We start from the raw sequence: 21707 nt of genomic DNA, 5'->3' as shown, positions 1-21707 counted from the left end.
CCAGCTGGTGTGTTGGAAATATTTAATCAGGGTTTTTTTTCTTACAGAAAATGCATACAAGGGCATTCACAGTGTCATCAGTAAAATTTTATGCTGAAAGTTTGGCAGCAATAGTATAGATTACCATTTCTATAATTAATGTCATGCTTAATATAGTGAAATTACTTTTCTCCTAGTGTTGCATCGTTTACCTCTTTTTTTTCAGAGAATTTATAGCTCTTCAAATACAGTTGGCTCCAGTAAATACTTCACTATTTTTTATTGTATCAAATTTTTGGTCTCTACCAGGACTTTTTTCACCGCTTGGTGACTGGTGAGACCTATGAGTTTAACTTTCAGGCAAACACAATAATTTCCTAGAGCCTGTGTAATTTCCTGTGCCAAATTACATGAACGCTATTATAACAATTCATGAATTTACAAAAATACTTCTGGGTGTTTTTAAAACACCATATCAAACACAATCTACAAACCGAATGAACAAGAAAGTGCAATATATTTCTATAAACACAGCAAGGACTGTAAAGTCACATATGAGCACAACACTAGAGGAACATTGAGGTATGCATTAAGTCATAATTTAGGAGATTCTTCTCACCTACATCAGTTTTGGTCACAACACAGACATTGCCTTGTTATTAGAGAATGATTTACAGTAGGCTGTGTCTGCTTAAGCAAATAATTATATTATTAAGCAACATGTGCACTGGAGTTTAGGAAAGCCCTTCAGTTGCTCTCCTCCTTCTCCTCATCCTCAAATGCAGGTAAGAAATCGGCGATGGTGTCCACCACATAGTCAGGCACCAGGCTGTGATTTGTAGACAGCTCACTGTTCCTGTACTTATGGGCATCTTCAATCTGAGACACACCGGTGAGCGTGAGCATGGTGTCCAGGCCACAGTTGGACCCAAACAGCATGTCCACTTCAAGGCGGTCGCCGATCATCAGGCACTGGGCTGGGTCCAGTGCACTGAACTGGCTGGAGATGCACTCGAACATAAAACGACTGGGTTTGCCAATGACGGTGGCCTTGCGACCTGAAGCCACTTCAAGAGCCGCAGTAAGGGACCCGGAACCTGTGGAGAGAAATCACACAACAGGCATTAAAATAAAGGCATTGCTTAATATTGATGCTATTCTTAATGGGATGTTACTTTATGATTCTGTAGAGAGAATGTTGCTTATGGCTTCATGGAGCACTGCACAGTATTAAGTGGTTGTCCCAAACTAATGGTAAACTGACGTATTGATTGAAAAAGTAGGCCCATGATTGAATTTAAACACAGTCCCTCTTCCAGATAACCAAACACTATATTGGCCTGTTCAGCCATCTTTATACTGTAGCCTACTGTAATACCTGGCAGTATCCTTCCACTACTGAGGGGATGCCAGGGGTCGTTGTCAGTAGCCAGGAACAAGCACTCCGGGTCCTTCAAGTAGCACGACGCTTTGGCCAGTTTGAGAAAAGTCAGTTGATCATCGTGTCCCACCAGCACCGCCTTCACGTCGGGGGCCAGTGCGCAGTTGTAGATGGTGGCGTCCGGCTCGTCTGCTTCCTCCACACAGGGGATACCCGCCTCCTGCAGTTCCCTCCGCAGTCCTTCGCAGCCCATCACGAACACCTGACCGCGGACCTTCACCACGTCTCTCAGGTACAGCGCGGAGCAGTACGAGGAGCTGAAGATCTGCTCCAGCATCACTTCGTTGAAGCCCAGGCGTGTGAACTTGTGCATGTAATTCTCGCGGGGCCTGGTGCAGTTGTTAGTGACGAACACCACATTTTTACCGTTTCGTATGAGCGAATTGACCACCTTGGCTGCGCCTGTGATCTCCTTCTCCCCGTGCCATAAAACCCCGTCACAGTCAAACAGAAAGAAGTCTTTCGCCTCCAGCAGATTTCTGATCTGCGGACCGCGAATTTTTTGGCAGCCTTTGAAGGCAAAGGCGCCAGCCATTCCGGCCTTATCCTCGTTTTCGTCCGTGTTTTACCGGCTAATGTGTCCCCATATCCGCGACTGGTGTACATCCGCTAAAAATAACAGCTAAAACCATACGCGCACAAACCAGTGTCCGAAAATCACATTGCAGAGTCCTTGGTGCGAGGAGCAGAGCTACATAAACATTCACGCCTGGACCCGCCCACACGTCTTTATCCACCAATCAAAGAGAGGCGTAACCAGAGCTCTTCCTCTGTAAAGATCACACGTTGTTTTATTGCGCAGAAAATCTTTTTTAAATTAAAGACCAAAAGATGCAACATCCATCCATCACTTACAAATAAAGAGGTCTCAATACTATAAGAATACTATACGTTATCAGCTACTTTAGGAGTAAAGCGCGCGCACGCTTAACCTGTCATTCATCGCAGCTATGAACGGGTTTCATGATCTCCCCCTGTTGTAACATCTCTACAGGCAGCGCCCCCTCATGGCAGCTGATCGATGACACAACTGTGCAACATTCATTTAATTATTAATTTATTCATCCTTTTGTCAAAATTTTTGCTTCATAAATGCAAATACTCCAGGCAGAAACCCAATTTCACACATTTTTATAATCTTCTGAAAACTAAAAAGCCTTTTTGAAATACAGTATATTTCAAATGTTATAATTGTACGATTATATAATGTAATATACCCCCTGGCGTATTTAGTATTTTTGTATACATACATTTTGTAAAAAAAAAAACCTGTGCAAGAGCCGTTGAATGAATAGATCCATGGCTACAGCATACAGTAGCCTGTTATGTGAAAGTAAAGGAAACACGAAGGCATATTTAATAAGACAAGTTATCAGTCCTATTCTTGAAGTACACTTTAAACAATAACTAAATAATATGAAAACTGTCCAAAAGTTGTTAATTCAAGACAATAATGACATGTGTGAACAAACTTTTTAAAAAACATTTTTATTAAAATAGCATTCTTTCAACTTTTAAATGTACAATCCTTCCTTCTCATCTTTTGCTTCATTAGTTCTCTCCTGGCTACTGTAGATAGCGTGCGAGTTAAAGAAAGACTTACTGGCACCTGCATCTGCCAGGCAGACAAATTAAATGCAGAGGGAGTGGAGCTGAATGGGCAAAGAACAAGCCTCACTAATTGGTCATTATTTCTTTGCTAATCTATATTTTCCTCCCAGCTAGCCCCAAACACAGATGTAAGTGGGAGTGGGGCGGCCTCAGCCCCTGAACTGCTGTCAGTGGCCAGAGCACTGACCGTGAACATTGCTGTGTGCCTTTGTGTCTTGTTTAGGAAGAGAGAGGAATCCATGGAGACCGCAGAAGGGGGTCAGAGTTTAGACTTGCAGGTGCCCTAAATGTGGGGCTACAGATTATAGTCAGTGCAAGTATGTCCATATAAATCTTCAAGAGCCTAATGTCAACTTTCATCTATGTACAACTAGCATATTGATCACAAAAAAAGCTTGAGTGCACGTCCACCCTTTTTGTCACACTGACGGGTCAAAGTTGCATGGAAGTGTCAGACATTGTGGCGCTACGGTTGGTAATACAGTCCTGGAAAGAGGCTTAAAACATTGTCTTTCCGTTTGGCTGAGAGTCTAATGGTTAAGGATGCTGCATCTATGGCAGAATGCACCTATTGCTTAATGTTTACGGCCCGGGCGGGTTTGAGTAAGGCACTGTATGCAAATTGACTGGCTGTACCGTTGTTCTTTGTTTTGTGATAAAAGGATAAGATTTAGTTAATTAGTGCTGTGTTTGTGTTGCAAAGTTCCAGTTTCAGACCAGTTTGACAAGAAGACGACAACACCATTGAGCCACTCCAAACAGAGAACATTATCCTGTGACCTTTACTCTCCTTGCCAGAGGTCGTGTCTGTATTGTTCTCCTCTGAGTGTTCCTCAGAGTATTTGTAATATTAAACAGCTCAAATGGAGACCTGTGTGTTGTTAAATGTTAGGTTCTTATTTGTGTAACTTTAATTATGATTGACAAACTAAAAAGTATCCTAACACCCGGCTTTGACAATTTGCTCAATGTGTCTCCCTCCTCATCTCCTTTCATCGAATAAGACTTAAGGGTCCAAAACTAAAACTCATTTCCCAGTCCGGACAGATGCAGTTATTGTCTCCCATTATGTTTAGCCTGATATTTACACATTGACCAAAACAACTGAACAACTATTGACTTTTCTCCTTATTGGCAAAGCCTTTTTTCCTACATAAACTCAGGCAGACAGCAAGAAAAATTAAAAGCAGTACTGCCAGTAGAAGCATGAGGTCCAGTAGGTGCCTCTCATACCAGGGCTGGACCAGTGAGACAGGTTTTAAATGGAGTCCACTTCCACTCTGCAGGATGTGGTCCACCCACTGAACAAACCTCTGCGCAGGAGGCACAGGGTGGGACTTGTGGATCTTGCTCAGTGACAGCGCAGAGGCCTTGAATCTATAAGTGGAGAAAAAAGAAAGCCATATAGTTATAACGGGTTGTGTGTGGTACAGAATCAGCCATCTCCACTCCACACCTTGTATTCCCGATGAGCTTTTGAATGGTGGAGCTGAGGAGTCCTCCGGTGATGTCTGTGGGTTTGATGGTGAGCCCCAGGCCCTTCGCCTCTGCTTTCACCACATTATCAAACTGATCTCCAAACAGAGGAATCCCCAGGACAGGAATGGCGTGGTACACCGCCTGAAGAAGACTGTTCTGCCCCCCATGAGTGATAAAGAGGCAGGCTTTTGGATGGCCTTAAAATACAAATATATATCGGATACAAAAATAAGATTGGACAGTGGTTTATATGAAAAGTTATAGCCAGACAGAATCACAGTACCCAGTAAGTCATTCAGAGGAAGCCAGTCAACAAGCTTAACATTGGGTGGGATGTCTATGTCAGCTGGCCATTGCTTGGTGTCATACCTACAGAGACAGGTGACATTTGATACTTCATTTTATTTCTCTACTACTATGTAATGTAATACTGTACCTCCAGATCACCCCTTGAGGAACACTGGAGAAGCCCGAAACCAGCTCAGTGACCAGTGAATCCACAGACACAGACGAGACCATTGAACCCAGCGCCACCACGATAAAACACGGCTCTCTCACGTTTGAAATCCACAAATCAAGGTCCTGGTAAACAGGCATGATCAAGTTTAGTTAAGCAGCCCAAATTGTTGAATAGACAAAGTAAGAAGAAAGCACCTGTTGTAAAGCCTTAGCAGGTTTATTCAAAATGCCTCCGACCAGCACAGTGTAGGGCATCAGGGGCTGGGGAACCTCCAGGGAAAAGTCAGTGTTAAATGCCCATAGCTCAGCTCCTTGGTGTAATTCAGCCAAACTACTTGGAGCTTGCTCGAGGTGCAGTTCGGCTACTTCCTGAAACCTGGACCAAACAAGCGCTTGACCTGTGAGTTACAAAAGATACAGCAGTGCAGCATCAGAGTGGTTTCTTTTAACATGCAAACTTTAATCTCTTGAAAAAATACTACTCACCCACCGGTGTTAGGAGAGAATAACAAAGATTCTTCAAACGGCCCCACAGGTTCATGTGGTCAGTCAGCTCAGAGTTGAAGACCGGGACGTAGGAGACGGGACTGGGGAGGCCAATGGACAGCGGGCCATTTAGAGCACCGGGATAGAAAGCGATGTACTGAATACCTACAATGAATGATCATTAAAATATACAACACACACATGACAGGATATGTATTTAACATGTAAGGTATACCAAGTTTATGTGCCAGGATGAAAGAGCAAGGGTTAAACCCATCAAGAACAGCTACATCGTATTGCTCTTTCTGCAAAAAGGACATCATCTGTTTGTCTCCAAGAAGCTTGTCACACTGATGGGATAGGTGTCCCATAAAGTTTAAAAAGCCAATGAAGTCATCCCTGAGAATACATATTATATAGTTATACTCGTTGTTGATGCAGTTATTGTACATGCAGTAATCTACCTTCCCAATAAGAACTGTTTCTGTTGCTCTTGGAACCAGCGGTTGTATTCTTGGATGTACTTTTCTCCGAGAGACCACGTGCTGGTCTGATAACTTTGTGAACGACCTGTATAGGAAAAGCCTGCAAAATGTATGTGCCTGGTTGGTAATAAAAAAAATGAAATGTCTTCAGAATGAGGTGAAGAATACACTCCAGATACCTGTAAGGACAGGGGTGCCGAGCTGCAGGAGCATGCGCACATTGTGGCCATGCTGTTGCAGGTTATGTGAAATCTCATCTAATAATAGGTAGTGGCTTCCTCCTGTTGTGAAAAGGACAAAAATACAGTTTTAGATGATTAAATAGTAAATCTGTACACAAATAATCATTATTTATATGTAATGTATCACGAGGTAAATGGTAGAACTGTAATTCATAAAAACAAAATGTACTCACCGATTAGACAGACAGTAAGAACCTTAGCACACTGTGATCCCTGAGGAGCTAGAAAAAGTAAAAACGTCCAAAATACAAGGCCCATCTTACCATCAATCACTCTTGAGTAATAATAATGATAGTAAAGTGTCAAATGAATCAGTGGTTTGCAATTTGGTGCGCGGTTAGGCAAGCGATGAATTCACTCAAGTAAAGCCTGGATTTTCACATTTGTAAATTGGACAAATTCAAGAAAAATAGAAAATCCAAGAATGGCGAGTGTTCCTTACTTCTGGGATTGTGCGTTGATTCTGTGATGCCAGACAGAAGCTCTGGACTGAGGGGAGGGATTGGGGGTGTTGGTATATATGGGGAGGGGGCTGTGTGGACCTCAAGCTCAGGAACAAGACGAACTCAAAACACTTTCTTTTTTTTTTTTTTTACTTGATACTAAGTGAAAATAGTGGCAAATCTCAAGTTTGGAATTTTCTTCATTTTGCTGGTTCAAAGCAACATATTTAGTCTGGAGTAATATACCTTAAATTACTGCATTTATTTTGATTTCCTGCGTTCTTTTTTTCAGACTGGTTGTTTATCAGACTGGCACATTCGGCAGACAGCAGCATGTAACATAATCTCATATGAAAAAAACAAACAAACAAACAAAAAAAAAACTTTGATAGGGTTATAAGTTCTTTTGACCGGCAGTTTCAGGGAAGTCAGGCTTGACATGTAGGTTATCTTGGACAATGCACTCATTGTCGCGGTGGCCAATGTGCTTCAGTGTCAGAGAGGTCATTAGAAGAGCAAGTCAGTCAGAAAAACTGCTCGGGTGTATCTGCCAAACCAACGCCGATCACGGTGGTCAAACCTATGCTGCACATTGTTACTGCGTTCATTTTAATTATAGCGTGTTGTCAGTACATCACACAATCAATCTGGCAACACCTCAGAGGAATGAATTCAACGGGGGAGACAGCCAATGGACGATTTGTGTTTATTTTATGTAATATCCTGGAAAACATAGTACAAAAAATATGAATTGATCAATGTTGATACTCTCCCTTAATATTTGGTATTTCAGTATCTTTCAGGGATAAACGTTCTGAGAGTTGATCAAAAATGAGAAGAACAGCAAGAGAAAAAAAAGAGGACAAAGTTAAAACATTGTTATTGTGGAAATAAGCAACCAAACTATTAAGACTTACCACAAGCTGGTGTTGCGTCGATGACTCCATAAGAAACTGTATGAACGGATGTGTACAGAGCGTGGAGAAAGCGACAGGATCCTCTGGTCCATAGCCCAGCTCCTTATAGACACCAACCAACTGATAACAAAAACAAAGCAAGGACACAGTGGCTTCAGAAAGTTTTCGGACCTCTTCTTAACCCAAGAACACCATCGCTCAAATTCAAAACACCATCACTAACGCAGGGTGATTTTTACCCGAGATACTACACCCAATAAATCAAAACATGACAATACATGACACATTTGAGTCGTGTTCTTTTATATTAAACTGTGTCATGTCTAATAAAATGAAAGAAAAGCATCATTAGAGGACCATATAAAAATGCCACAAAATTACTGGAAAATCAGGAATTTGGGAACAAAAAATTCCTAAAAAATAAAATAATGAAGATGGAAAAGAGAGAAAAGAGAGAAACAAAATATGTCATATTTTGAATGGGTATAAATGACCAGCTGACTAAAATAACTATGTGTTTCTCACTTGCTGTGAGGCCAGAGACACCGAACTCTGCGACAGGAGCAAAGCTGTAGTTGAAGTCGGCAAAATAAATGTGGCAGCCCTGAATGTCAACCTTGAAAGAAGCTAGATTGCCTGATTGAATATATTAATCCCACCCTACCTTCTATCACTATTGCTGCGTGAAAATCACCCAAACATGTGCCTGTAGGAAAAAGTGTGTTTTGGAGGAGGAAAACACCCAGGCCATCAAAGATGTCAAAGACAAAGCTGAAGCTGCCCAGAGACCCAGGACACTCAGATAAACAAAGCATAATGAAAATCACAGAAATGTATTTGCTCGGGTGAAAATAACCCCGCAATTGTGTTCTAGGGTTTAATCTTCTATGTAAGCTTGAGAGACGTATACCTCTGTGTGCTGAGTCTGGCTGTCCTTTGCACTGCAGCTGCAGCCGTGGCCGATGACGGTGAGGAGCTCGGGTATAGACACCTTTTGGTTTCCCAATAAAGCGCTTGACGAAGGGCTTCCAGAGCAATTATAATTCAGTGCATCCAGATCTGGTGAGCTGAACTCGGGAACTTCCACTAAACTTGGCATAGACTGACAAAAAAACAACATATTCACATTAAGCATCCAGGTCAAAGGAGTATACTTTTTCTTTTCTTACTGTGACAAGTTGGGTTGATGAACTCTGCCTTAGATGTCGCCCTACAACCACACTAAGCGCTCTGACAAAGCCCTGTTTGGGATTCGGATCTGCGGCAAGACACTGAAGCATGGATGTGTAGTCGAGACGCGGCGGGATGGTCGTGTGGTCGGCGAACACCTGGAAGAAGAACTGTAAAGACAAAGTTAGCGCATTGAAAGGTAACCGTTTCCCCATGGTGACCCATAGTGTGGCACAAATCTAGAGCGGTTATAACCTAGTGCAGATACCTTGTGCAGGTTAGATAAGCGGTTATAAGGTAGGGGCTCTGAGGGGTCCTGTGGGATCTCCTGGACTGTCTCTTCGGGAAACCACAGCTGTGTCTGGTAATAGGACAAACAAAATGTACAACTGTAAATGCGCACGGCTTTAGCAGGTCTTCTAGAGTGATCAAAACAAATTACTATGATTTTGTATTGACTGCTACATAATAATCCAGACCTTAGAAGAGGCCCACTGTATTTTGCATTTGCTTTTTGTAGCAGACGACTGGCTTCATTCAAGGAGACCAACCTGTAGATACTGTTCTTCATTAATATATCCTTTGTTTTCAACATCTGTCGCCTTGAAATGCTGCAGGGCGTCCAACAGCTGTGTGACGGAGGGAAATGGCCACGGCTGGGCACAGCTGAGCACAAACCGGCGCCAGTTCACAAATTCATAACGATCTTTAAGTAAAGCCACATTCTCCATCAGCTGGATAAAAGAAAAAAAGGGGGAATTAGTATTTGTACGTTGCACTTTAACCTACTGTTTCTCCTAAATGTTTTTTCATTCAAATCATTATTAATTATTATAAATTTACAAATATATATCATATTAGGTTCACCACATTGTGTGATATATTAGGCTCAAGTTATTGTCCAATCTGTGCTACAGCGATGGCTATTGTTTTGAATTCTGATATAATTTACTCAGCGGTTATTTCACCCAAATGTGTTCATGTGGCCTGTTTTGTTGCTAACTAAACTTCTCTCCAATCTTTACATTTACACTCTCTACTGGTAAACCCTAATCCATAACAATCTTACAGTTTTTGTTGTTTTTTCCCCACATGTAACACATTGCGGTAGGTTTTACTTCACCTGTGCTTCAGACATCTTGATCAAGGGTTCAGTCCAGCTGTTTCTCTTAATGTTTCCACTCAGTATATTTTTCAATGAAGTGGAAAACTCCACACATGGCAGAAGTCCTACGGGCCAGTAACAAATACCGTCATCTTAGGACATTATTATTTGTAGAATAATTCTGTCGATCTTCTGGGTTGTCTGCACACACCATTAGGAGCTACATGTCTGAACTGTTGGCAGAGCGATTCCAGCTGAATAATAGACAGGGTGCCCTCTGGAGGTGTTTCTAGAGATGGTGGACGAGAAGGAAGAGGAGGCAAAGGAACCATTTGGAAGTCGCCATTAAGATAGAAATGAGTATGATCCTGGAAGGACAAACAGCATAATGTTTAAAACACATTGTAGTAACATCTGCTTCGACCTAGAACTAGGTTTACAGTGCACTTACCAAAACCAACTGCTGCTGTAGTTTAGCTCCAGACTCTATATGGTGATGCACCACTTCTGATAGTTGCTCAATGCTGTAGTGCAGTATATTGATGAAATAAGTAGCAAAAACAGTTTTACTATAATATTTAATGATAAAAACACATAAGTTACCTCTTCATTCCCTTGTTGAAATGTTCCTCCAACCATTCTTCCATACAAATAAAAATCTGCTCTGCATTAATTTGAATAGAATCAACCAAGTTCAAGCCGTGACCTTTCACCAGGGTGATCCGCACTTTTGCAGCTTCCTCTGTGGACCCAAAACACAAATAACATATAATGTAGCTTTCTATTATCAGCAGTAATCATAACTGGCTGAGTGTGTGAGGTGTCCTACCCTCATGATTGAGTGCAGCAACATAGTCTGTCACTGTTTTGTCCATGGCCTTGAACTCTGTCTCTTCAGGACTGACTACTGGCGGTGGAGATGGAGCACCTTGTAAAGAGAAATAATACTGTCATCTATTAAACGTTTCCGCACATACATATTTACACATGTTACCACCTATTTGAAGGCCCTCTACAAACATACCTTTCTTTTTCTTTGCAGATGCAGGTGGTTTTTTCTTGGCTTTATTTGCACTTGGAGGTATCTCTTGTGCTTTCTCTTTTGTCTGACTTATCTCTGCCTCCCTCTGCTGGGCTGTTGTAGGAAACTGAAAACAATGAATAAAGTAACAAGTGCTCCTAAATGATCAACAGTAATTTGAGGACAATTATGTGTTCTTTTTTGGTGTAATACTGTATTTGTGTAAGTCTTACCAGGCTGTTGATGGCTGTGACAGCCGCTTCATAATCATCTACAAGTTTCTTCTGGTGCTTAAGGGAGAAAAAAGTTTTTTGGATTACAAGGCTTCATACATATCAATTAAGTAATATTTTTGACTTAGATGATGGTTCATGGATTAACCTCTTAACCCCCACCTGAACCAAGCCCATTTTCTTCAGTTCAGGTGGGGGTTAAGGGGTTAAAGTGCTTTGAGTGCCTGTTAAAGGTAGAAAAGCACTATATAAATTGAAACCATTTACCATCATATCAACAGCCCAATAACTTATCTCTGGTGAAAGTCAATAATTTAATTGTCTATTAAGTTATACCTGCTCACGTTCACTTTGTGCCTGGGACTGTGTCTCCAGATCTTGCAGACTAGAAGCACCCAGAAGAGAAAGTGTCCTAAGGTTTAATTGTGCCTCCGGCACTGGCTTGTTGGTTGTGCTCAAATAATATTTCTTAAGAATAAAAAAAGTGTCCCGCAATCGATCCAACTCCACCTAGAAAAACAACTTTGTTTTAAATGCACAACTACAAAAACTAGGATTTCAATGTAAAGTTGCAGAATGCAATAAACAATAGTACAAAGGTACATGATAAGATGAACCTGTGTAAGTATGGAGTGGTAGTTAACCAGCAGAGCAGTGTGATCTGACAGCCATCCATCCCCCAAAACAGCAGCCCTCTCTTGCTCATTCTCTTCCTTACGTTTTTCACTAATTGTCCACAAACGTTCACACAGTTCCTAAAATTGAAAGAGGAAATGATTTATTTACATTTTTTTAATCTGAAGTACCACATCTTTATTGTAGGAGTTACATCCAGCCTGAGGTGAAGCTCTGCCTTAGCTTCCTCATCGTCCCTCATATCAACAGCCACATTGTTGAAATCCTTCTGCCACTGAGAAACAACCTCTTGTCTTAAATCTGGACGATCCAAATAATGTTCAAACTCCTCTCTGCAGTAATAATAATAGTGATAACAAAACTGCAAATACAAATGAAACAAACAGAATGAGATTGTGTCTTACTTGATGTCGAGGAAGTGCAGATTGATCGTGGTTGTTTCTAAGCGCAGCTCTTGCATTACTTCCTTTATGTTGTTCACATACATTTCACATGCATTTTCCCAATGCTGATGCAGAGCCTCTGAAATTCCCTGTTTATCAGGATGCCCAGGAAAAACTCAGTTTAAGAATGAAAGAATAAAATCTAGATCAGAGGTAGAACTGAGTATGTGATCACTTTGTGTCTTACTGGTGGCAGAGGTTTAGCAACATTTTTTAAGTTGCTTTCTGTGACCATTGATGCCCTTCTTGAAGTCCCTGTAAAAAAAAGACAATGTATTTCACAGCTGCTCTCAAATACAAACAATTTGCCTGATTAAAACACAGCCATAACCTTTAGAATTATATTGTCGTCTAACATAAATAACATTGCCATCAAAACATACAATAATCTACTTTATGAACTCAGACAACTATAAAACCTTTTAGATTGTTTGTGCTCATCTGCAACGTCCTCCTCCCTTCCTTTTGTGCGCTGAGACTGGAACTGGACTCTGTCAGGTTCAGGTTCAATTCTTGATTTGATGACGGGTCAGAACAAGGCGTTGTAGATGAGTCCTTTCTAGCTGTCCCACCATCTGAAGCCTCATTATTAGGAGGAGTGGCAACAGCTGGAGGAAAAAACATTAAAAAAGTCAGATTGGAATAGACCCTGACTGAACACAGAACCGGACTGACCTTCTGGAACGGGTCTTTTGACCAGCTGAAGCACTGAGTCTACACTATTGAAAAGCTCCTCTTCATCCACGCTCGCATCAACTCGCATCAAAATGTTTTGCTTCGCTCCAAACCATTCTTCTAGCTCTGGCCAAGTTTCCTGAAAAGCTGTAACCCTTGTAAGAAAGAGTAAAAAATAAAAAAATAAAATTAAAATGGTAAAATTCTACAGTGATTACCCTTAATATGACGAAATTTAAAACTAAAATGTTGATTAAGTGTTCAGATCCTATAGAACAACTGCAGACTCATTCTATTGGTTTCATAGGATTGTTTTTCATAAACGATTAGTTCTGTAGTGAATGCCCATGATATAGAAAGCTATGTAAGCCTGAATTTAGCGAGTATCACACTTCAGCATAATCACATCATAAATAAAGAGAATACATTAATGAAGGGGTCACATGAATTTCAAAACTCCGGTTGTCCGATCCACTAGGAGGAGTTTCTGCCTTGCTGTTTGCGGCGTAAAACTATGGAATAGCTTGAATGTGTCACTCAAGAAATGTACCACAGTTTGCCAATTTAAATCTATGTATAAAAACATGGTCTTCACAAACTATAGAGCTGGATATTAATTATGATTTAAACAACAATTTAAACAGTAACATTATTGTCGCTGGATTTCTATGGCCGTGATGTGTATATTGTGGAAAGACATTCATAGTTTGTAAAACAATTGTTGTAAATATTGAGTTGTGCAGGTTGTTGTAAAAGAAGAACGATATGAGCTACTTTTGCTCCTGTAAAAATATCAAGTAGAAAAGGGGGTGGGACTAAATAAGGTCACTCTTCAACCCACTCCTTTTTGAACAATTGCTGTATTGGTATCCATTACTTGTATTATCATTGTTTTTAAATTGTTCGAAATAAACTAAACTAAAAAATAAATAAAAAAAATACATCTCCTATGCACACACAAATGACCAGTTGTTCTATTGTCGGCTACCTGTGTGGGATCTGCGACATGCACAGGTAATCAGGTGTGGAGTCTGTAGCATCTGCATCTGGACAGGAGAACCACACTCACTGTCATCGTCATTACTGTTTATAGATGTAAAGACTGGGGAAATCATACGCACACGCTATATTGACCGCACGACTGACGGCGCACTCATCGGAGACGTCCAGGAGCAGAGCCAGGTCTAGAGCGGGGGCCGGGGGCGGCGGCGCTTTAGGTGGGTCTGGATCGACAGCCAGGTTCACACGGCTGTTGGTGACCACACACTCTTCTTCATCCACACTCCCGACCAGCGCCTTCTCCAGCAAGTGCGCCTGGGTAATATCGACCGGGAGCCCATCCAAAATCCAACCAGAGTTGGCTGGAATTTGTCTGGGGAGGGGAGGGGGGGAAAACAGACAAGCAGGTTGTATTTTTATTGTGTAATATACAGGTACATTAAACAATCAAGCTTACTGAATGGCTTCTGTTATGATCTTCATCAGTAACTCCTGAGGTAAAATCTTTCCTTCCTTCATTGCCATTTCTGCTTCTCTTCCATACATAGCTTGTGTGGAAAGCTAATTAAGATAAGACATAACATTATTAATTGCAAATATCTGGTGCAGTGGTTGCCAACCATGGGGAAAGGACCTAACGGACGCAAACTTTCAATTGCTACTGTCTATATTTTATTTTATTTTGATTATTGTGCTTCTCTTCCTTTATCAAACTGTACAAATCAATGTTTTTTAAAGTAGATAAAGCTGATAAAAACACACCTTTGTGATGGCTACATCATGTGGCAAGTCCTCGTCTAAAACAAAAGCAAAAGAATGAGTCTTAATTCCTTCAATTATAAATATATTCTTAAGAAAATACTGTAAGTTACTATAGAAGGCCATTGTAATAAAAAGTAATGCTTCTGAGTCTCACTGTCATATGTGGGCGTTTCTTTCTCATAGTCTGACTCTGTGACCTAAGACAAGAAAAAATGTGTCATCACGATCATGATTGTCTGTATAATCTTGCATTCTCGTACAATACGTAAAATATATTTAAACAATGACGGTTCTGTTGGACCTACCGTCTTGCTATTGTTGTATGCAGTCAATGCCTCATTAACTAGAACTGGTGCAGATAATATGTGGATACCATGCGCTGGGGAAAAAAATAAGACATTGTAAACCAAAATAAATGCATGGCTGGTTAGTTATGATTCAGCTGTTGGACATCATACCCTGAGCTATCTTAGCCAGACAGGAGGTCTTTCCAGAGCACAGCTTTCCGAGGAAACAGGCTTTGAGGCTGAAATAAGGGAAGGGGGATTCAGCAGGTTTTTCACGAGGTGGATGAACAAGCTTCCTGAGTCGTGCAACTACACTTCCAAGAATATTGTTGTTGGTCGGAGGCCACTTTGTCTCTTCTCCTTCAGGCCACATCCAGTCACCAGTCATATTCTGACAGAAAACATCATTTATAAACCATACTTCACTGTAGCAGAACCAAAAGGGCAACAATATAACAGTACATTCTATTTGCGTTCAGTCCCAATGATGCTCAACTCACAGTGTATTCATCATAGTCCATATTACTGAGTATGTCCTTCCTCTGAAGCTCTACAGGGTCCATGTCAATGGAGCACTCACTGTTTCCCACGTTTGTAGTCTCATAGAGAGATACGCCACTGAACAGAACTTCCTTCCATTCTTTCATTTGTTTTACAGGAACTGGACTGTAATAACATGTGATAAAAAGAAAAAGTTGGAAGTTTAGAAATAAAATTTAAAGAGCCTTTTAAGTTCAATTTAGACCCTTGCAATAAGTCATCTGGGGTGACAAATCCCAGGGGTGACAAACCCACAATCATTCACAAATATTCACTTTAGGTAAGTGCTATCACTTGCAAGGGAGACATAAAGATGCGTGAGGGACATTAAGATATGATTACATTTCATAGGTTACATACTTCCCAGAAAGGCGGTATTCTCCAACCTTCGTGGCCAAATCCACTATTTGCTCCACTATTTCCTTGCAGCTCTCTGCGTGCTTCTGGTAAATTATCTGATCTCGATCAGCTGCAAGCCTATTACAAAGGTCAAGCTTCCTTTTGATCTCCTCTGCACGGGCCATCCTTTCCTGTTCAGCTAATACCTAGCACAAATTTAATAGGAGATTAAATATGAAGTATGTTAAGTGGAAAGTCAAATAGAGAAGAGGAAAGATCAGAAATAAGGCATTTATTGTGCAGATCACAGAAGTGCTTTTTCTAGTTACTTAGCTAGTCAAGCTAAACAAAACTATCCCAACATTACCACACTGGACCAAACACAAGAGTTAACACTGATTCTATGAGCGTCGCATCTCCTTCTTACAGTATCTAAGATTGATGAATAATAACATAGTTTTGATCATAGGTCAATCATAGGTTTCGTCAAACATTTTCCAAAGTCCTACAGCATCAAGTACACTGTGACTAACACAAGACAATATATAGAGCATTATTCTTCTTCATTTGCCATCCTATCTCACCGCCTCCCTCCTCATAACTTCCTGGAGGTCCTTCTCTCTCCTCTTTTGGATCTGCTGCTCTCTGAACAGCCGGTTATTGATGAAGACCTCCTTTTGCGTTCTGATCTGTTGGAGTTGTGCTTCCAGACGTTGCCCCTGCTTTGTTGGACGAGTTGAGCGCTTTATCAAATACTCTTCATGTTTTGCATTCTGTTGAACAATGCATCAAAGAACTGTGTTAAAGAATAATATAATAACAACATTTCATAATGCTTTTCTTAAGAACAAGGAAGTGCCTGCTCAGCTTCACGAGCTTTAGCTTGCTCTACAAGGAATCTGTCAACTTTCTTGTCCCTCTGCTCACGCGCCAATGTGTCTTCTTCCAGCCTTTGACGAATTTGCTGAATGTACACACTGTTTGACAACAGCACAGGCTTGGACACAATACCTTGGACATCAGTATCATACCTATCCAGGTTATGACAAATAATAAACGACAAATGTTACACATGTGCACTTCACATGTTATACTCTTTGCTCAAAGACAAACATAGGTAAAAAAAGAAAAAAGAAAGTTTGAAACCTTGAGGCTGAAGAAGGCAGTTTCCTTTTTTTTGTTTCAAACTGAGAAATCTCATTCTGGACATACTGCAGGGATAGAATAATATTAAAAATGTCTTAAATAATAATACAAACTTGGAAATCTATGTATCAAGCACAAACCATGAGAGTCAGTAAGATCTAAGACAGACCTGTGCTAGTTTCTCTTGCCGTTGCTGCTGCTGTTGCTTCCTCAGATTAAGTTGTGATAAATGTGGGGGTGGCTTAGGTGCCTGAACAACAGATATCTGGTTGGAAGTCATAGGCTTTTTTGGCTTCAGGTAAGACGTTTGAACCTTGGACACAGGCATATCCAAATGATAATAACATAAATAACCTTATGGGGATTTAAGATTTTGGTAATTCTGCATTACCTTTTGGACTGCTTTCTTTTGCTGCACAGCAGTGGCAACCTCAGATCTGCTTATTTGTTGGACTTTATTCTCATAGTATTTCGACATTCTCTGAAGGTTCACCTGTGCTTCACGTTTCACAACTTTGTGCAACCTCTGAAAAAAGTTGAGTGTTTTAAAATCAACACATCATACACAATCCAAACCCCACAATACAACAGATGTTTCTCACATCACAGTAGATTTCACGCTCTTTTTTGTGCAGACTGGCCACCGCTGCGGGCTGCATAACTTCCATCACCACTCCACTGATGTCAGCTTTCTTCTTCCTTTCCAGTGAAATATAAAGCTGGTGAACAATGTGTGCAGCTGCCCCTTGCTTTTCCTGCATCAACTCTTGGGCTGTGTTTGCACTGAATGGAATCCCCATTAGGTGAAGAGTTGGCTCAAGACGTGTAAAATTGTTCAGCATTGATATAGATCTCCTGATGGGAAAAAAGAAAGTGTAAAGATGAAGAAAATGAACATAAGAACTTAAGGAGTTGGACACTTTTCATAGCTTTCGGAGCAGCTTACTCTTTTTTCATGAACATATGGAAGTCATTTTGCAGCTGATACTTATGTAGAATTTCACCAAAAAGATACCCGCTGGAGAAAGCCTGAGAAAAGGTCTTTGGGTCTGCAAAGACACACAGACAATAGAATCACAGTGTACATGGGCAAAATTTTTAAGAAATCAGACACAGAATAGATCAACTGTTCATGCATTATAGGTTCAATCAAACCAAATAGGTCAAAGCAAAGATGCAAAAGACTTATTCAGCCTCTCCGGATTAGGGAAGATCTTTGATTGTTTTTATTTTTATTTTTTCAAAAGAAATATAAACCATATACCGTAACTAATATACAAAAACATACACACAAATGTAAAAGAGACAAACAGACAAACGTACAAAAAAAAGAGATTTTTTGTTTTAAATACATTGATTTCCCTAGTGCCTGTGAAAGCAAAATGAAATATTGAGCATGAGTGTTAATATTTAGTCATAATATTAATATTTTTACCGACTAAAAAAGTTTTTAATGAGACTAAAATGTCCAGATATTTTCGTTGACTAAAATAAGCCTAAATAAAATGAAAAGAAGAGACTAAAATCATCCAAACTGAAAGCTGAAAGAGCCTCATATAATGGAACAGGTCTGAGGCTTTGTTCATGTGGGAGAAGCTCCACAAAGCAGAGGACCCTGATTAAATATGATCATAATAAATATTATAATTGCAAAGTCGACAAAATTTGTCTTAAATTTAGTCGACTAAATTTACCAGCAATTTTAGTCAAATTGAAGATAATTAAGACTAAGACTAAACTATAACACGTTGTCATATAACACTGTTGAGCATGTTAAGTTGAATAAACGAGTATGTAAAACACCATTGTTGTCTCCATCATTTGCTCCCCACATTCAACTCCATTAATGTTACTTACCAACAACTTGAGACAACCGCAGCTCCTCGTTCAACCACTTACATAATATGTCAGTCATCTTCTCGGCACAAAAAATAATTGGTGTAACAACCTGTTAAGATGGATACTAAGCACGATTCCAGATGTAAGCTAGCAGTTTTAGCCACAGAGAAGCTAACGCGCGGCTGTTTGTTGCTATAGTTACTTCGCAACATCAACAGACGCTCAAGGGAGGTGCTGCTTTGTTCCCTCTCTCCAACAAACACGTCATTTACTAACTATATACCGACTCGGGGGTGTTGTTGAATCACACATCATAAGTCAGCAGGGAATTGTTATTCTAAGAAACTCATGCAGCCTCTGAAACTAAAGTGCAAAAAAATGAACCCCCAGGTAAACAGTAAATCTACCCGGGGGCCAAATCCGGCCCTCCAGCACAGAACCTATAGCCCTCCAGATGAATTTGAGAATATATAATATCATTATGCAAATATGCGATCAAATAGCACATAATTATTTAAAAGATGTCCTGGCAGAACATCCCATTTGGTCACACAAAACAGTGCTTCTCAACTGGTGGGTTGGGACCATTTTCAGTGGGTCACGACGAGCCTATAGGGAACCTTTTTTTTTTTCAATATTTTCCATCTGAAACTGCATGAAAACTGATCTGAGTTAAAAATTAATGTTATTTGGTTGTTTTGATCATAATTTCAGTCTTAAAAGCAAATCTATGGCTTGTTCAATAAAAACATGTATGGAATATACAATGTTATACATGATATACTGTATGATATATGATATATTTATTTGGGTCGCGGCTTGTCAACCTATAGGGTAATGGTGAGTCCCGAAGTCAAACCACTTGAGAGCCACTGATGTAAAACATTGGCACTTGGAGAAAAACGGTCTTTACTCAAAGCTACAATAGTGAGGTTCGGCCCTTGGTGTTTTGGCATTGATGAAAATCGGCACAAACTTGCCTAACCCTGCCATATACCATCAGTTAATGATAAACAACATTAGACGGGCGTTCAGAGAATTAACTTTAATGCAGTAACAGGTAGCAAGTATGTCAGTAAGCATTAAGGTTTTCAGTTTAAAGCTTTCTTCCTGTATTCTATTTGTGTTTACAATTGTCACATTGTCATGCACAGCTGTGTTAGTTCAAAGCTATAAAATAAACAATATGGAAACATGTGTTTTAAGCCACTTTACAGCATGCATCAGATTAGCAAAATATCGAGGGGCCAGAGTAGAAGACAGCTCAAGTTGCTTCAGAGAGAGGGTGTGTGTGTTGGAATAAATCTAATTTGGCATTAGACTTTGTACTGACGATACACTAATAATTATGGAAGTGTGATTGGTGGATACTCTGGCCCTGCCCATACACAATGTGGCAAAGTGATATATCTGTGCGAAGATCATACAGTTCTTAAAATCCCAAGATCACAACTCTGGAACATTCTATGACCACACATCTGACTGTTTCACAATTCCATAGCGTCATGATTTAATATCCATTTATTTAGATTTACAATGTTAGTGTCGCAAAATTATATGTGGATTACATGTTAAATGCATTAAGCTTCTTATTGTAACACAGAACAAATACACATACAATAAATCATAAAAACATAATTTTTGCCAAATATGAAAGGGTTGATACAAATCAACATAAAAGCTTGTAACACATAGCGTTCATATGCCAATATCCAAAGCTGAGGCTCTGAAAAACTAAATGTGGCCACAAAATACTGTAAAATTCTCTCCATCTCACTGTAATAATAAACCTATGACAGATTTTTAACAGTGACACCGTATTTACATTTCATTTGGCTTTCTTATAAAGGTGGACCATCTGACCCAAGAGGAGATGCACTGTTTCAGTAGTCAAAGCTATGTCCCTGCTTTTGTTGTCAGTATGGAGTCCAGCTAGTATTAGTATCGTCACCATTTACATCACAGTAGTTTTAGAGCTTGTTGGCTGGCACTAATCTTCCCAAAGCCAAAGGAAAATGAAATCAATTTTTGTAACAGCCAGGCCTGTTCATTTTGGTGAACACATTCCAGAAAGCAACATTGATATGGTGGCCTGGTTGACAAACAATTCTCTGTCACACAAAATCTTGTACAGTCTTTGTTTCATAAACCAAAAATGATTTTAAAAAAAATTAAAAATCTGTGGATGCAACTATTATGTACCACACACAACATCTGACTGTTCACATCTTAAAGTATAATGCTCTGTGTTTTTCACTGCGGCTATAGTACATTTATTTTCAGTAACACTTAGTGAGAAGCCATCAAATGAAAGAGTAACTGGAAGCATATCATAAAACAAGACAAATGAGACACTGACAAAGTGTGGTAATAATACTACACTGGGAAATGTGTGCATATCAGCTGAACACTGGCCAGAGTATGAAATAACACAAATTAAAAAAGAAAAATAAATCTCAAGGAAAACTAAATTACAACACAAAAAGGTTGAGTTCAGTGAGTAGCTTATTCATTCAGTTGCTGGGTTCACCACTCTATATTCCAGGCAATAAGGAAAGCACCAGATCTGCTCTGCAGTAACCGTACGACTCATTTTACAAACCAGTTGAAGTACTTGCATTTTCTATCAGTAGCTTATTTATCTTTTAAAACAAACAGAATGAACCTATAGGTGAAACAGCATTGGGCATAACAACACCCATAGCTAACCCTGTTTTTTTAATTATCTATAGTTCCTTTCACTTTCCAGTCAATTTAAATGTAATAAAAACTAAATTACAATAAAATACAGGGGATAACTGAACATAATTGATTTGAAAGACTCATTCATTCACGTGAAGAGCCTGGATTTTAAAACTGAGGAGGGAAGGCCAGGATTCCATAGAAATAGCGCTTCAAAATCCAGATGTTTTGACCTTATATGGGTAATATCTCTTATTACAGAGCCTACCCATGTGAAACAAAAACTGA

General features: G+C 39.9%; 3 protein-coding genes across 3 annotated transcripts; all 3 read right to left on the bottom strand.

Moving 5' to 3' along the window:
• Nucleotides 1–23: 23 nt before the first annotated feature.
• On the bottom strand, nucleotides 24–2159 carry pdxp (pyridoxal (pyridoxine, vitamin B6) phosphatase). Its single transcript, XM_079551222.1, has 2 exons — nucleotides 1358–2159; nucleotides 24–1076 (listed from the first exon to the last, which is right to left on the bottom strand). Exons 1-2 carry the CDS (start codon nucleotides 1953–1955, stop codon nucleotides 727–729), a joined length of 948 nt encoding a protein of 315 aa, XP_079407348.1. The 5' UTR covers nucleotides 1956–2159; the 3' UTR covers nucleotides 24–726.
• A 2000-nt stretch (nucleotides 2160–4159) lies between these two features.
• On the bottom strand, nucleotides 4160–7163 carry LOC306977071 (UDP-glucuronosyltransferase 3A1-like; the record flags this gene model as incomplete). The annotated part of the gene is made up of 13 exons (XM_079575239.1): nucleotides 7037–7163; nucleotides 6625–6724; nucleotides 6356–6456; nucleotides 6120–6221; nucleotides 5920–6040; nucleotides 5691–5854; nucleotides 5456–5620; nucleotides 5165–5367; nucleotides 4947–5092; nucleotides 4794–4879; nucleotides 4488–4707; nucleotides 4225–4408; nucleotides 4160–4180 (listed from the first exon to the last, which is right to left on the bottom strand). The coding sequence occupies exons 1-13, from the start codon at nucleotides 7131–7133 to the stop codon at nucleotides 4160–4162; spliced, it is 1710 nt and encodes a 569-aa protein (XP_079431365.1). The 5' UTR covers nucleotides 7134–7163.
• A 183-nt stretch (nucleotides 7164–7346) lies between these two features.
• Nucleotides 7347–18845, bottom strand: spef2 (sperm flagellar 2). Its single transcript, XM_079575125.1, has 37 exons — nucleotides 18756–18845; nucleotides 17845–17947; nucleotides 17501–17753; nucleotides 17285–17424; nucleotides 17068–17233; nucleotides 16899–16963; nucleotides 16612–16783; nucleotides 16337–16525; nucleotides 15774–15958; nucleotides 15374–15539; nucleotides 15045–15264; nucleotides 14892–14965; nucleotides 14741–14783; nucleotides 14587–14621; nucleotides 14282–14385; nucleotides 13947–14197; nucleotides 13814–13871; nucleotides 12826–12980; nucleotides 12570–12758; nucleotides 12338–12405; nucleotides 12112–12239; nucleotides 11901–12039; nucleotides 11689–11826; nucleotides 11408–11581; nucleotides 11072–11128; nucleotides 10842–10965; nucleotides 10647–10745; nucleotides 10421–10559; nucleotides 10269–10341; nucleotides 10029–10185; nucleotides 9836–9942; nucleotides 9264–9446; nucleotides 8981–9073; nucleotides 8712–8882; nucleotides 8453–8644; nucleotides 7543–7662; nucleotides 7347–7439 (listed from the first exon to the last, which is right to left on the bottom strand). Exons 1-37 carry the CDS (start codon nucleotides 18811–18813, stop codon nucleotides 7425–7427), a joined length of 4803 nt encoding a protein of 1600 aa, XP_079431251.1. The 5' UTR covers nucleotides 18814–18845; the 3' UTR covers nucleotides 7347–7424.
• Nucleotides 18846–21707: the final 2862 nt, after the last annotated feature.

Source organism: Gobius niger (genome assembly GCF_951799975.1).
Source record: "Gobius niger genome assembly, chromosome: 1".
Classification (NCBI taxonomy): Eukaryota; Metazoa; Chordata; class Actinopteri; order Gobiiformes; family Gobiidae; genus Gobius; species Gobius niger.
Note: the sequence above shows the minus strand (reverse complement) of the source record. Positions and strands in the feature narration are given on the sequence as shown.